Source organism: Tamandua tetradactyla, chromosome 10 (genome assembly GCF_023851605.1).
Source record: "Tamandua tetradactyla isolate mTamTet1 chromosome 10, mTamTet1.pri, whole genome shotgun sequence".
In the NCBI taxonomy this organism is placed as follows: domain Eukaryota; kingdom Metazoa; phylum Chordata; class Mammalia; order Pilosa; family Myrmecophagidae; genus Tamandua; species Tamandua tetradactyla.
The window spans coordinates 37,779,657-37,794,748 of record NC_135336.1 but is presented as its reverse complement, the minus strand read 5'-3'; the positions used below and the strand labels follow the sequence as shown (position 1 = coordinate 37,794,748).

At 36.6% G+C, this 15,092-nt stretch overlaps 1 protein-coding gene across 1 annotated transcript; it reads left to right on the top strand.

The window, feature by feature from the left end:
* C10H3orf85 (chromosome 10 C3orf85 homolog) lies at positions 1-14,843 on the top strand. The gene is made up of 4 exons (XM_077117573.1): positions 1-69; positions 166-218; positions 12,851-12,984; positions 14,429-14,843. Exons 2-4 carry the CDS (start codon positions 170-172, stop codon positions 14,516-14,518), a joined length of 273 nt encoding a protein of 90 aa, XP_076973688.1. The 5' UTR covers positions 1-69; positions 166-169; the 3' UTR covers positions 14,519-14,843.
* Positions 14,844-15,092: the final 249 nt, after the last annotated feature.

The window sequence follows — 15,092 nt, the reverse complement described above, 5'->3', positions numbered from 1 at the left end:
CGGTATATAAAAAAGGTCATCTCAAGCTTGGGCCTCTCTCTGACTGGTCTCAGCATACAGAGCTTCCAGGTATGCTGCAAATCCTTCACCCCCCTAAAAGGTACTTGATAGTGCCCCAAATTTTGTTCAGACTAAAAATGAATATTTTTTTTCTTTGTATAACAGGATCATGGCCTATAAAATGCTTCAAGTCGCCCTTTGTTCAACATTGCTTATCGGTAAGAATCTATTTCTTTTTTTTTTATTTATTTAATATGCTTTTTTACAGCTATCAGGTACCAACACTTTTGACTTTTTGAAGAAATGAACAAACATGCTTTATCCATGCACCATTTCTAAAGCATCGGGGGAATCTTACTATTGTGTCATGCTGTGGTTTTGAAGTGTTAGTGTTAATTGTGTGTGATCATTTCATTCCTAATTATGAATTAACATATTAACACATTGCTCTTGCTAAGAAGTCAATCTAATTGCTGCCTCAAAAGATGTGTTGTGGTATTCTCGAACAAAGAAAATTACAAAATGCCTTTTAGAAACTGTAATTCTTACGTAGAGCCATTATGAGAATACCTCAAGTTACTTTGGGAGCATGAATTCATTAACCTTCAGGGCAACCTGGAACTCAGAGAAATGGTGTTTAAAGGCAGGTAAAGGAAGACACTGAAGGCCCAATGATTTGCTGCCCATCAGAGCCAATAATACAGAGGACTCTCTCAGAATTGAATTCAGAGATCATTTCTTTTCTTGTAACCAAAACTGGAAAATATTTACAAAGGCATAACTTGTCTTCAGAATAAAACCTCTATAATATATAACTATTTCTGATGAAGATGCTTAAATCAGAATAAATTTTTAACTTCTTATGTGTTCTGCTTGAAACCCACCTATATGTTTTTGTACAGAATTAGCCTTTTGTATGTGTCTGTGTGGGTGTGTAATCAACACTTTGTTCCTAAGCATAATGATAATTTTAATAAAGAGTTTTAATCATCAATATTATACTTTGTATATGGGATATGATTAAATAATGATTTAGAAATTTCTTAGTCAAGTTATTATTAAGCAGTTATCACTACATCATATGCAGAATTACAGCCCCAAATCCTGTGCAGCTATTAGACCTCACCTCCTCATGAAGGAGGTGAGGGTGGCACAGTTTATGTGAGTGTTTAAGAAGTATACTGTAAATTAAAATCATGGTCTGATTATAACCCATCATTTCAATGCTTGTAATGCTTTACCTTGACCGCTGATCCGTAGTGTAGACTTCAGAGAGGTGATGGCAGATGGCCACAAGGCTAAAGCACTGTGACTGACAGCTTCAGGTCCAAAAATAATTAGCAAAGGTATCACCAGACAAAGGTGGTGGATTTCTTCATAACAAAAAAGCAAAAAGGAATATCTATATAATGATTCAGTAATCAAAATCATCCCCTAAATCCTAATTTCTGTTACAATTTTTTGTTATATTGTAGTAGACAGAGGGAAATACCTGAAATCTCTAGATTGTTATACAGCTGCCCTGATCTCTGATAACGACTGTATAGCCTTTATCTTGTGCTCCAATGATTTGTAAAAACTTTGTGCTTAACTTTCATTTGCACTCGGTTATCTAGTTTATTAATGAAGGGTCTTGGATCAGCCCAAAACTAACCCAGTCCAAGTCCAAAGTCATCTTAATAACCGGGACTGAATCTAACCAAAATAGGCCTGCCTGACATATACAGCAGTTTAGACTTTAACCTACAAGTCACCTGTATCTCATTATAATACAAACAATCATGCCCATCATCATATTAAGCCTGCCATTTTCTTACATACTAAGCATGTAATCAGTCTGCACATGCTCAATAATTAGATCACCTACAATCACGTCATCTGGGGTCACTATGTTCATTATTCTAAAACCTGCCCATCTTTTAATCTATAAAACTATCAGAAGTACTGCAGTTTGGAGAGACAGATTTTGAGATGATAGGCCATCTGGTTTCCTGCCTAGTAATAAAGTTTTTTTCTCTTTCAAATCCCGATGTCTCAGGAATTGGTCATTTGAGAGCATCTGGCAAAAAAAAATCCTCTGCCTTTGGTAACAAAGTGAAAATGGATTCTGCTAGATTACTTTTCTAGACTGCTTTAAGGAACAAGTTTGTATTAACTTTAACTCCAGCTGGGATGCAAGTAATTCATCTATAAAGACCACTGGTTTGGCTGACCTGAGTTTTAAAAAGTAATGAAGTTATGAAATAGCATAAAGTTATGAAATAAGTTGAGAACTAGAAACTAAGGAGTGAGGAATGTTCACACTCTAGGTTTAGTCTACACCTCAAAAAGGAAATCTTTACTGTTTTGCCGGCTGTTTGGAGGAGACTAAAGTCCTTAAACTCAAATTCATTGCTCATCTTCACTTCCTAGAGCGCTTCTGTTTTTCATAAGAAAACAAGCATAAAAAAAGAGTTTGGTTATCCTTTATTATTAGAAAAGTTTTCTTCTTTATAGATTAGTTGTCTAATAAATTACTTTTGTCTACAACTTGATTTAAGGTCAGGAGGGAGCAAATTTCATTATCCATTTTTCTGATGGGAATGCTGAAGCCAAAAATGAGGGGAAACAGTACTCAAGTAATTAAATTTGAGTAAAGCCTCTGAAATTATCACTAAGTTTCTCAAAACACCACACTCTCTGTCACAGAGTTGGAAATCTGAGTGTCATAACTCAATTTAAAGAAAAAGAGAAAGTCTCCTTTGAATTTAAGAATTACCTTCTCTTATAACAGAAAGGTCAAATATTAATACTACTAGTTTAAGTCATTATTAAGAATCAGGAGTTTTACATATGTTGCCTGAATTCAATTCCCATAATTACTCTAAAAATAGATGTTATGATCTCCACTTTACAAAGAAAAAACTGAGGCTTAGAGAAGTTAAGTGGCCAAGTTACAATGAATCAACAGTGGATTTGGATTCACAGACAAATCCTGAATCCAGGTCTTTTGAAGACAGTGCTCTTCTTTCCACTAAATCTTCTCTGGCATCACAATGCAGAACTGCGTAGGGCAGGTTTGGGGTAGGAAGCAATACTTGCTCCTGAAAGAGGTAGAGATCCAGTAGTGTAGACATTGTTTCCCCAAGACAAGACCAGGAGTTAGGAAGCTGGGTGACCTTATCCAACAAAACTGAGCAGAACCAGGAAGTAACCAAGTTCTTTCCCATTTCTGTAGCAGTTGCTATTGTATTGATGGTGAAGAGTAGCTCTAAACTCTGCGTGTTCCACCTCAACAGAACATTTATTAAAATAAAATTGTCCTACTTTACATTCCTTCATCAATTGTAACAAAGTTCCCACAGTAATGCACACTATTAACAATAGGGAGGTATATGGGAATGCTGTATTTTTTACATGGTTTTTCTATACACCTACTATACTCTCATTAAAAAAATTAAAAAGAAATTGGGGCAAGGGGGCATTGATGAAATTGATCTATATCTCAATTGTGGTGGTTGTGCTGTGCGTGTACATGTTTGTGAAAATATATTGATTTGTAGCTAAAATAGATACATTTTATGGCATGCAATACTATTTTAATAGAGTTAATTTTTTTTAAAAAATCAAATTGCCCTAGTTCCACATAAAGAGAAAAAAGTGGACATATGGAAATATTTGGAAAGTGTTTCTCTAAGTAAACCAGTCCTTTACCATCATTAGGGTTTATGCTGATATTTATGGTTGGTTCTAATTTGTATGTTTTTTAAGACATTGCTTTCCTTGTCACCCTTCTACAATCTAAAAGCATGGGTTTATTTTCCCTCAGAAATCGTGTTCACCTGATTTGATTTGGCAGTTGGAATTCACCCAGATGTTGCGGTCTCAGGCCCACGTTGTTGACCTGTGATCAGAACTGTTATAAAGTGAAAGCATGTCTTCTGATTTTAGACAGGAAAACAAAGAATAAAAAACTGCCTTTGGTCTGCTTCTTTAACACAGTTCCAGCCCTTGTTTTTCACTCCATGGCTGGAAACCAGTGCAAATTTGTCTTGAAGTTTGATTTGTATTGTTTGATTTTGTTAGATGACAAGAGCTTTTAAGCTCACATTTTCCTCCCCACAATTGTCAGCACCACCAATCTCCTCCTTTTTTGCCTTCTCTGCCAGAGGAGGCCTTGTCATTCTCAGCCATCCCTGCAGCCCTCCAACTCCTTGGAGATCTGTATTCTTTGAAACAGTTTTAGTTTATTTTATAAGATTTTGTTCTTAATGTTGCCTTCTCACTTTGACTTAAGATTGATTCATGCTCTGATGAAAGTACACAGTGAGAATAGAATGGGAAATAATTCAGTTGGAGAAAACAAATCATTGCCTATGACTAGATTCATTGAGCACTGCAGACATTGTAGAATAACTATCCATTTCCTACCCATATGGCATCATTTGTTATGGTACTAGAAGTGGGAATCCCATCAAAGTACATAGATGGTGATCCAGAAGAGGTCACTATTGAATCACATAAAATGCTGCCTTTCAAGAGTTACTTATTTCTTTGAAAACTACTAAAGCCGTGCCAGCGCCAAAAACTCATCCATGGGAATTATGTGACTGTACCTGTGTGTATGCCCTTGTGTGTTTATGTGTTGCAGTAAGTTAAAATACATTGTGCATTTCTGTGTTGCAGTAAGTTACACTCAAGTGAAACCAACTTTTGTTTACTTTTCGAAGTACTCAACACATCAGCAATCCTAATGTCAATAAAGCCCGAAGTCAAAAGTTAAAAGTTCAGCCACGGAAGCATTTTATTAATACTTTAATGCAGTGGAGATAAGGGAATGGACCTGCAGTTTAGCGCCCCCTTTTCTTTTCTCTATTTCCTTCCTTCTGTCTTTTTCTTTTTCCTTTCTCTATCTGTCCTGTTCCTCTTTCTTTCAACCATTTTTTTTTCCTTTTTGTGACTTCTCTTCTTTTTTTCTCACGTTCCTTTGGTTTCTTTTTTTTTTTTTTTGCTTTGCATTTCTCTTTCTCTTTTTATTCCTCATCTTCTTTTATCTTCTTTATCCCGTTCACATGTTTTTGCTCACAACTCAAATTTCTTTTACTAATCCCCCTACCTCTCCCCCAACAATAAATCTGCCTCCATATGATTGAATTAGAAGAACATGGCTTTTCTGGGGTACATAACAGTTTCAAATCCACACACTGACCTTGTTAATGTTTATGTCTTAAAAAAAAAAAAAGGAAATGAAGAGCCCAGACAATTATGTGTGCACATAGATTAAGGAAGGGCTAAAGTTAAGTATAAATGTTAATTAGATGTGAAGAACACAAAAATAAAAAGGATCATGGAAAAATGATAATCAAATGTCTTAAATTGTGGTAAAGGTGTCAAAGATGTCTCGAACTATGGGAGAACTTTTATAATTTTGTGAGAAACTGAAATATTCATATTTAGGTTCTTATTCTATTAGACTTAAATCAAATAAGATTAACATTATTTGTGTTAAATAAGTAATTTTCTTTAGAATAAGGAAATCATTATTTTTTCTTCCTGCTGTAAACTTTTGTCACTGGCCCAAAAACCATGATGGGGAATAAATGAACAGATGTATATAAAGGACATCAGATTTGCTCAGTTGATAGCAATTCAGATACAAATTGGAGATAGAGATAGAGTCAGAGACAAAGAAAGACAGAGTGGGTGAGATCTTTTGATTAGGTTGTTTCCAAGGAGATGTAATCCACCCAATTGTGGGTGGGGCTTTTGGTTTGTTTCCATGGAGATATAACCTCAGCCATTCAAGGTAGGCCTTAATCCACTTACTGGAGTCCATTAAGCCAGAGACATTTTGGACAGAGCAGATAAATGCTTGGAGAGCCAATACATGCAGCAGAGAGATGAAACCAAGACACAGATATTTGGAGACATATAAGCTAAGAAAGGAAGTCCAGGGTTTATCCAGGAGAAGCTAAGGAGGACCCACACATGCTTAGAAAGAAAGCCACTGGAAACGGGAGCTGAGAGAGCTATTTGAAACAAGGAACTGGTAGAGAAGGACAGCAATCATTGCCTGAGCCTTCCCTTGTGATGGAGGAACCCAGATGCAATTGACCTTTCTTGAATGAAGGTGTCCTCTTGTTGATGCCTTAATTTTGACATTTTCATGGCCTTAGAACTGTAAATTTGTAACCTAATAAATCACTTTTGGAAAAGCCAATCTATTTCTAGTATATTGCATTCAGGCAGCTTTAGCAAACCAAAACAGGAAATGAGAAGCAATCCAATAATAATACCTAATCATCAATACTATTCTTTGCATACTTTCACTGAGTGTGAAGTGCTTTACATTCAGTATCCTATACCTAAGTATTCTTGAACTTGCAGCACTGAGATGGTACTCATTTTTCATTTCCAGTTTTAGGTATCAGATAATGCCATAAATACCACTATCACCCAGCCCCTAAGAGAAATGGCTAGTGGTGGACCTGCTTTATGGATCTACCGAGTATTATCTGCCTTCTGTCTCCATCAAATCCTACCACATTTATTTCAAGGATGTACAGATTTTGAAGGTTGCATGAGGGAAGAAATTCAGTCTTGGCTGTCCAGGGATGACAAGCTCCTATTGGTTGGAATGCCTCAGGCTGTGCTTTGCTGTTTTGCTTTGTTTTTCCACTGCTTCTTGGTGAGGCTCAGAAGACATGCTGAGTTCTCTGACCCTCTTCTTCTTCCACAAATAGCACTGCTCTTCTTTTTCCTGGTTTTAATCAAGTTAAGAAGTAAACCAAAGATGATTAAGGAAGGCAATACAGTTCCCTTATTAAGGAGAAAGGCTAATTTGAAACATGTATGCAAAGGGTCTGATAGCTAGGTGAACCAAGAATTTGATAAATTTAAGATCTACTAACAAGTTGGACAAACAGAAAAAGAAGTGTGCCCTGTGGGGGGAGCTTTCTCTCAAATGGGAAGAAGAAAGAGCTGAGCTGGACAAGCTAAGTTATGCTTCCTAGATTTGCCAATTAAAGAAGGCACTTTCCCTTCCCAGGGACAGAGTGCAGAAAGAGTAAAAGTGAGGGCTGAGGTTGTAATAAGTTATCTATATATGGAAGAAAAATGTTATTTACTGTCAGATCCTGCCTTAAATTCAGTATCTTAATTTTCATGTTATGCTTTCTGATCATTTTAATATGAAGGTATGTATCCCAATTATCATTTTCATGGTCATTGGCATAGTATACATAGAATGTTCAGTCATTTCTGCACCATCACATTTAAAGACCTCTTTTCAACCTTCCCTGGATGATTGCAAAATAGGGAGTCTTTCCATTTTTAATTATGCAGCTTCTGTTATTCCCAAACTGCTCATCAGCCTGTAATGGGTACTTGGCCCTTTGCTTATACATAAAGTGAATACATTTTTAAATTTTACTTTGCTTTAATCATTGCATAGGTCTATTTTGGTCTCCCTTTCTCCTATTTCTTTCTGTTTCAGAAATTCAATGCTGAATTCCTCAACATGTAAGTTCCTCGAGGGTGGTAGAAACTGTGTTCACTTAACATATTCTGTATGCATCCTTAAATGTAATACCAAGTACAGAAAATAATTTTAATTAATGGCCTATTGGTTATGAATACATTCCCCATTTCAAAATATTGGCGCTGGAAGACACCTTAGAGATCATATAATCCAGCCTCATTTTTCAAAACCAAAAATGGAGGTTCTGAAATAATAAGTGGTTTGGTGACCTACCTAGACCGTCTCAGAGCCAGGATGAGTCTCTGGATTTTCTGATCCTTGACTTGTGTAGGGAGATCTGTGATCTTGAATGTCTCCAGACCCTGAAAAATCTGCCTTATTTCTACCGTATAGAATTTTCTATAAATGTTATCTAAGAAATATTTGGTTGTGGGAACTATGCTTGACAGTTTTTATTAAAACTATGATATGACATGAATGGAAGGAGAGTATATAGAAGGTTAGAAGGAAATGGAGAAAGATATTTTTCATAATTTATGACCATAGAGTTTTCAAAAAGCATAAGTCTGTTGCCTTATGTTGCCTACCTTTTTTTGAAAGTGCCGACTTAAAAACCAACAAGGTAATAAAGCTCAGGGTTTGGTTTTCAAACTTCAGCAGTATACATAGATAGACTCACAAACTCAAAATCCCAATTGTTCTCTCACTAACTTTCAAGGTTGATTAGGCAGAATGAAAAAGGGAGGAGAAATTTCTCTAGCAGAAAGGATTATAGCATGCCCTTCTATATTACTTACATTTTATTTCCAGCCCTGCCGCTGACTTATTATGTGACCTTGAGTGAGTCATTTCATCTCTATGTGTCAATTTCCTCATTTATAAAGCAGGATAATAAATACTACCTTCTGTTTCTCTCATGGGTGATATTATTATCACCATTAATTAACATTTATTGGATGTCAGGTGCACAGTGCTGAGGTTGGTGCTTTGTTCTGGGGTGGCGGTGGGTGGTGTAGTTGTATCAGTAAGAGCTTTGCCATAAAAAAAGATAGAAGATTTACAAAAGACAGAGTTATTGGAATTTAAAATAGCTATGATATATGCTTTAAAACATGCTTCTCTGTCGAGAATTGTGTAACAGCATTTTTTTTCTTTAGAGATTGTACATTGCAACCAGCCTAATTGCAGTGTGGAATATTGGTTTTACTTTTGAATGATTCCAGGAAATACTGTCTTGAGCAATTATTACTCTTTCTTTAGGTTTAAATTATATCCTAAGCACCACTTACTTAGAAATATTTATTAGATACTGGTGATACCATACCTACTTTCTATAGCCATCTCTTTGTTTTGAAAACACCCTTTTGACAGAGTTAAAAACAGCTAATCTTCTAATACCTTTTCTTCAAAGTGAATAAAAAGAAATCTGAAGAGTGATCTATTAACACATCTCATCTAAACCTGAAACTTCAATGCTAGCCATTACGAACATGGACTCTAGGTCTAAGTGAAGGAGAGAGTTCCCTCAGATTGTCTTCCAATCAATTCTGTCCTCCTTGTATCTTCTGCCTTTCATGCCACTGACAAAAGGATGTTTCAAAAGTAGGTTTGGTCCTATCACTTTCTTGTTCAGAAAGTATCATTAATTTTTTGAGAATGAAGTCCAAACTCCTTAGTACAGTATTAGAAGTCCTTCAGAATTGAGCGGCACATCTGTACCTCAACCCACAACCATGTTGGCATTTTACTTTGCTTATCTGTTGCTTGGCTTTCCAATCTCCTTCAGCCTGGAATACCAATCTCCTTCCACTTCCTTCCTCCATGCTGCTGAAGTCTTACATATCCTTTGTAACACAATCAATCCAAATTCTCTATGAAGCATTCATACTAATATCAGAATAAATTACACCCATTTTTGATGATCTAATCACAATATATTTTGCTTATAATTATCTATGAACTATATTTTTTTAATGCAAATGTTTTCTTTGTTTGTTTATATTTGCATAGTGTTGATTATCAGAGCCTGGACTAGGATTAAGAAAGTGAAACCCCTAAGGGGCAAAATTCATATAACCCTGGGTATGAGTGCCGCCTAACATTTTGTGCCCTAGGGGCCTCACTAGCCTCAACTTAATCCCAACACTGGTGGTTAGCAATTTATTTTGAAATTAATAAGTGCTTAAAATGTATTCTATTAGTTATCTACTATTGCATAAAAATTACCCCAAACCTTAATGGCTTAAAACAATAAAACTCTAGTCTTTTATACTTTCTGTGGGTCAGGAATTTGAGAGTGGCTTAGCTCCGTGGTTCTAGCGTAAGTTCTTTCATGAGGTTGGAGTCCATGTCAGTCAGGGACACAGTCATCTGAAGGTTTGATAGGAGTGAAAGCATCCAGGTTCCCAGGTGGCTCATGTACATGGCTTTGGTGAGAGGTTTTGGTTACTTACCATGTGAACCTCTCCATTAGGGCTGCTTGAGCATCCTCACACCATGACAGCTGACTTCCCCAAAAGAGAGGGGCAAGGCAGAAGCCTTTTGTTGTCTTTTATGCCCTGGCTTCCGAAATCTTGCACCACTAGTTTCACAGTATCCTATGATTATAAACATCAACCCTATTAAATGAAGGAGAGGACAACACACTATGAATCCCAGGAGGCAGTGATCTTTGGGGGACATCTTAGACAATGGCTACCACAGACATGCTATTTGGATTGTCAAGCAGCAGACCAGTATTATATCTGGCATCTATCACCAATAGGTTCTGCAATCAACTTAAAAAAATATCTCTGAATAAATAAAAGTACTAACATTTTATTGTCAGACAACACATCTGAGTCATTCTTCTGTCCTCCATTGCACCCAGTACAGTATTCTGCACCCTGAGCAGTGCAATCATTATATAATATTCATTCTCGACCAGTATGCATTTAAAACTAGAGCTTACTGGATTGGCAAATTAAACTAAAGAGAAGAGAGCTAGTATCCTGCTTAGAGCGCAAGGCTAAGCTTGGAAAAGCATTAGATCATAGGGAATGTATAAGTAATGAATGCTTCCTTGTTTCTTCCAGTGCTGTTTATCTTAGATTTTAAAAGGGATGGGCAGACATGTTAGACCCTTTGCCATCATAAATAAAATAAATTGGGTATAATTGTTTTGAAACTACAAAGTGCTCTATAAGTAGATGAGAATTTTACTATAATTATTGCTATTATCTGCTTCCAAGCATCCTTCCCTTTTAGTCATAATATAGTGCAGTGGCTCTGAAGTGAGAATTCCAACTCCTAACAATTCTGAGGCAATTGTGTGGCATTTGGGCATGTTGCCTTACTTCTTGATGACTTAGTTTTCTGGTCTGCAAAATGAAATAATTGATAGTGCTATGAGCCTGTTTGAAAGGATGTATGTGCCCTAGAAAAGCCATGTTTTAATCCTCATCCCTTTTTGGGAAAGGCAGTCATTCTTTCTAATCCCTATTCAGTACTGTATGCTTGAAACTTTAATTAGATTATCTCCCTGGAGATGTGACTCAATCAACAGTGGTTGTTAAACTGAATTAGGTAGAGCTGTGTCTCCACTCATTCCAGGTGGACTTTGATTAGTTTACTGGAATCCTATTAAAGAGGAAACATTTTGAAGAAAGCAAGAGATTCTGAGAGAGAAGAATGACATAGCCACAGAAGCAGAGTCTACCAGCCAGGAACCTTTGGAGACTGAAGAAGAAAAATGTCTCCTGGGAGCTTCGTGAAACAGGAAGCCAGGAGAGAAAACTAGCGGATGACGCTGTGTTCGCCACGTGCCCTTCCAGATGAGAGAGAAACCCCGACTATGTTCTCCATGTACCTCCTCACTTGAGAGAGAAACCCTGAACTTCATCGGCCTCCTTGAAGCAAGATATCTTCTCCTGGATGCCTTAGATTGGACATTTCTATAGACTTGTAATTGGAACATTTTCTTGGCCTTAGAACTGTAAACTAGCAACTTATTAAATTTCCCTTTTTAAGAGCCGTTCCATTTCTGGTTTATTTCATTCTGACAGCTAGCAAACTAGAACATGCTACTTCTTAGGTATACTGTAAGTATTAAATATGGTGAATAAGGCAAAAATATTTAGTGCAATGCTCAATAAATTTTAACTATTATTATTTCTGTAAATATCACTCTCCCCTCTAGATACCCGTAACCATTGTTATCCGACACCAGTCTTCTAGATTCCTAAGTCCGCATTTTGCTCACATCATTTCTCCAACTTCAGATGAAAAGCCTTCTCCCTTCTCCCTTCTACTGAATTTAATCATTGCTTCAAAGAAGAGGTTAAACATTAAACCACTTCCTTGACCGTGAAAACTTCCATTTGTGTTTCAGAGCTCAGTACTAACACTGCACCATAAACTCTCTTCTCACAATCCAATGCCATGTTGCCTTGTTTTGTTTTGTATCTTTGACCCTTGATTCCAACTACACAGAAAGCCCCTAGAATAGAAATTACATGTCTTTTAGCTTTGACCGTTCCATACAGAGTATTTATTGGTCAATAGAGACCTTTTAATGACAAAATTGTAGAGTGCCTAAGATAACATTACTTGAAATTAGATTATGTAATAAAAGGTTCTTTATCCCAAGCTGTGGATAGATTGTATTGTTACTACATATAAGTCAGTAATAAATGTGTACTTCCTTTATACTGAGTCAAGCAACAACTTTGCACACAAATGTGCTTTATTTAGGAATGAAAATGCAATAGAGACTTAAAATATCAAGATCCTAAAAAAAAATCATTTTTTTTCCTTTGTCTTTGAGTGGCAAGGAGACCTGAAATGCAGGCTGGTTTGATTTGATGATGGATTTATCAATATTAACAATTTAAGCCATGGTGTCAGAATTTGGAGCAGTCGACTTCAAGCTGAAAGATATGTTCTATTCTTGGGAAGCAAGAATAAAATTGTTGACTGCCTGTTTGAGCCAGGTGTTTTGTATCAATTAATTTGTCCTACCTTTACCTCAGTCTTATATGTATTATATCATTATACCCCTTTATACACAAGAAAACTAAAATAGAGAAATGGAGCAATTTGTCCCAACAAAGTAATAGAGCAGAAATTTGAATCTCAGTCTGCAGGCTCCCATGCATGTACTAAAGCTCTAAAATCCTTCTCCATCTACACTCCACATTGGCTTTCGTGTTGTACTACGTGCAAGTCAAATAGGATGGTGAGAGCATGTTGGTTACAAAGGATGAAGAACAACCATCTCCTCAAGGGCATAGCTTTTCCCGAGTTTCCTTTTCAGGTGCCCATCTTCCTAAAGATCACAGTCCTGTCTCTCTAAGGGGAAACATTGCGATATAAACTATTGTCCTAAAAGATATTGTGCTCTTTGAACTGCAGGTGCCTTGGGAGCACCGTTTTTGTTGGAAGACCCAGCAAACCAGTTCTTGCGGCTCAAAAGACACGTACATTTGCAGGATTATTGGGACTGGGATCAGAGTCTGAATGTGTGGGAAAACACACTGGCTAATCAGGTATTTGAATTCAAAACACATACACTTCGCCATCTATCTTTCTTAAATAGGGCATTGCATCAGCTGGTGCTACACAGCAGCCTGGTCCCGATTCGTCCTATCAAGCTACTTTGTCCTATATGTGCTCTTTCCTCCCCCATGAATTAGCTTTTGCCTAGCAAACTGCCTCTTTTTTTTCAAAACTGCTCAAATGTCTCCTCCTCTGCAAAGTCTTTTCCTTCTTTCCAGGGGGCCATTTATCCTTCCTTCTTCCCTCTTGTTTGTATGCTGTTCACATGTAAATAGCTCTCAAAATGTCATGCTGGAATTACTGGTTTTGTGCAGCCGTTCTTTCTACCTTGAGTTCAAGGGTAAGGGCCATGTAATTATTCTTAGGCTCTAGCAAAACATCTTGTATATAGTTAAGGGTCAGTAAACTGTAACATGTTTGAGTAGATGGATGGATGAATAGTGATGACATTTTAGTTCATTCTCAGTTATTTAGTAGCTATTTTTTTCTCTGTGATAATCATCTAAGCCTTTAATGTCCTTCCTTCATTTGTTTGCCTTTTGTACATTTTCCTACTCATTTGCATGATCATTCTGAGGGAAATAAAATAGAGACTTGCATTAGACAGTTTTATTCTGTATTTACCGTTTGGATGGACAAAGGCATTGTAACTCCATGCCAAATGAGGCTGCTGAGCTATCTTTGGATGTCAGATAGTCACAAGTTCCCCCTTACAACTTAGCGATTTAGAAAACAGTAATGGATAATTATTTAATTCATTTCCTCTCTTATTCTTTCTTTTGTTCTTTCAACATTTATCAGTCTCTCATAATTACCAAGCCTGAGGTCTGTATAAAGTCATGAAAAACAGAACACCCTTCCTTTCCCAGAGCCTAAGCCCCATTCTTACTCCACATGACTGGATCTTAACTGTTCTTCCCAGAACAGCTTGTTTCTGCTTAACATTTGTTGATGAAAATCACTAGCTTGAATAATGCATCTAATTCTATGCTTGCTTTTCTCCAGCAGACATTATTTAGAGGTATTAAAACAAGACATTTGCTTATTTGGCAAATTAAATAATTACATAGAGTGGTAGACTGTGTCTTCTTTATGGAATTTTGAAATTTTCAAGTGCACTCCTGCCTATAATTGTAGGCTGGTTCTGTGATCAACCGACAAATATTGTGATGTAACAGGGCTCAACCACATTGGTTCATACAGTGGCCCCACAAATACTGTAAAACACTTGAGCATTGAAGTAAACGGATCATCAGAAATGTGAAAACAGAATCCTATTTAATATCATTCTTCCATTGAATTTCTGCCAGCCTTTTAGTAATATATGAATGATAATCCTGATACAGCGTGTGTTCTATATACTCAGAGAACATGACTTGTGTTTTTTTCTTTCTCTCTCTTTCTCTCTCTCTCTCTTTCTTTCTTTTTTTGCAGGCTCATGAAACATGGACTGCTTTGAAAACAACAGCATACCATTATTTAGACCCGAATATCTTCATCTTTCACATGTCAACTGACGAGTAGATGTGTTTTGCTGGTTAAATCAGGATAACAGTTATGATGGGATTTAGCAAAGCAATGTACCAAAAGCATGGACTTTGGAGACTAGCAGCAAGTCCCTGCCATTTACTAGGTGTGTTATTTTATCTCTTGAACCTGGTTCTGATTTGAAAAATCGAGCATTATGTCTGCCTTATAGTGTTGTTGAAAGGAGTAAATAGACAACCCATGTAAAAACATAGAATTAAAAATTTTCAATAAATGGTAGCTCTTAAAATGAGTATTTAAATAAAGACTCCAGTAATAACATTTACCAAAAAAAAAAAAAAAAGGCATGGGGGGTGGGGGGAGGAAAGCAAAACCAAAAAGAAATGGTATCATTAAAACACTGTTCACAATTCTTGCTTTCTATTGCCTCTTTTTTGAGAGAGTTAGTTCATTTTTCAATTTAAGGAATGAGGATATCTCAAATGGAGCTGATCTCTTTTCTTCAATACTTGTCATTTTCTAAAGCTAATCAATTTTAAAACTATGATTTTGAATTTTTTCCATCACAGTTGTGCTGCCAAAGACAGGGAAGAAAAATATCTTAGCTCTT

Bases quoted from the DNA above. Each gene is read 5' to 3' on its own strand.
- C10H3orf85 (XM_077117573.1), top strand. From the start codon at position 170: ATGGCCTATAAAATGCTTCAAGTCGCCCTTTGTTCAACATTGCTTATC. The intron at 219-12,850 runs GTAAGAATCTAT...TTTGAACTGCAG, and splicing joins TTGTTCAACATTGCTTATCG to GTGCCTTGGGAGCACCGTTT. The intron at 12,985-14,428 runs GTATTTGAATTC...CTTTTTTTGCAG, and splicing joins AAAACACACTGGCTAATCAG to GCTCATGAAACATGGACTGC.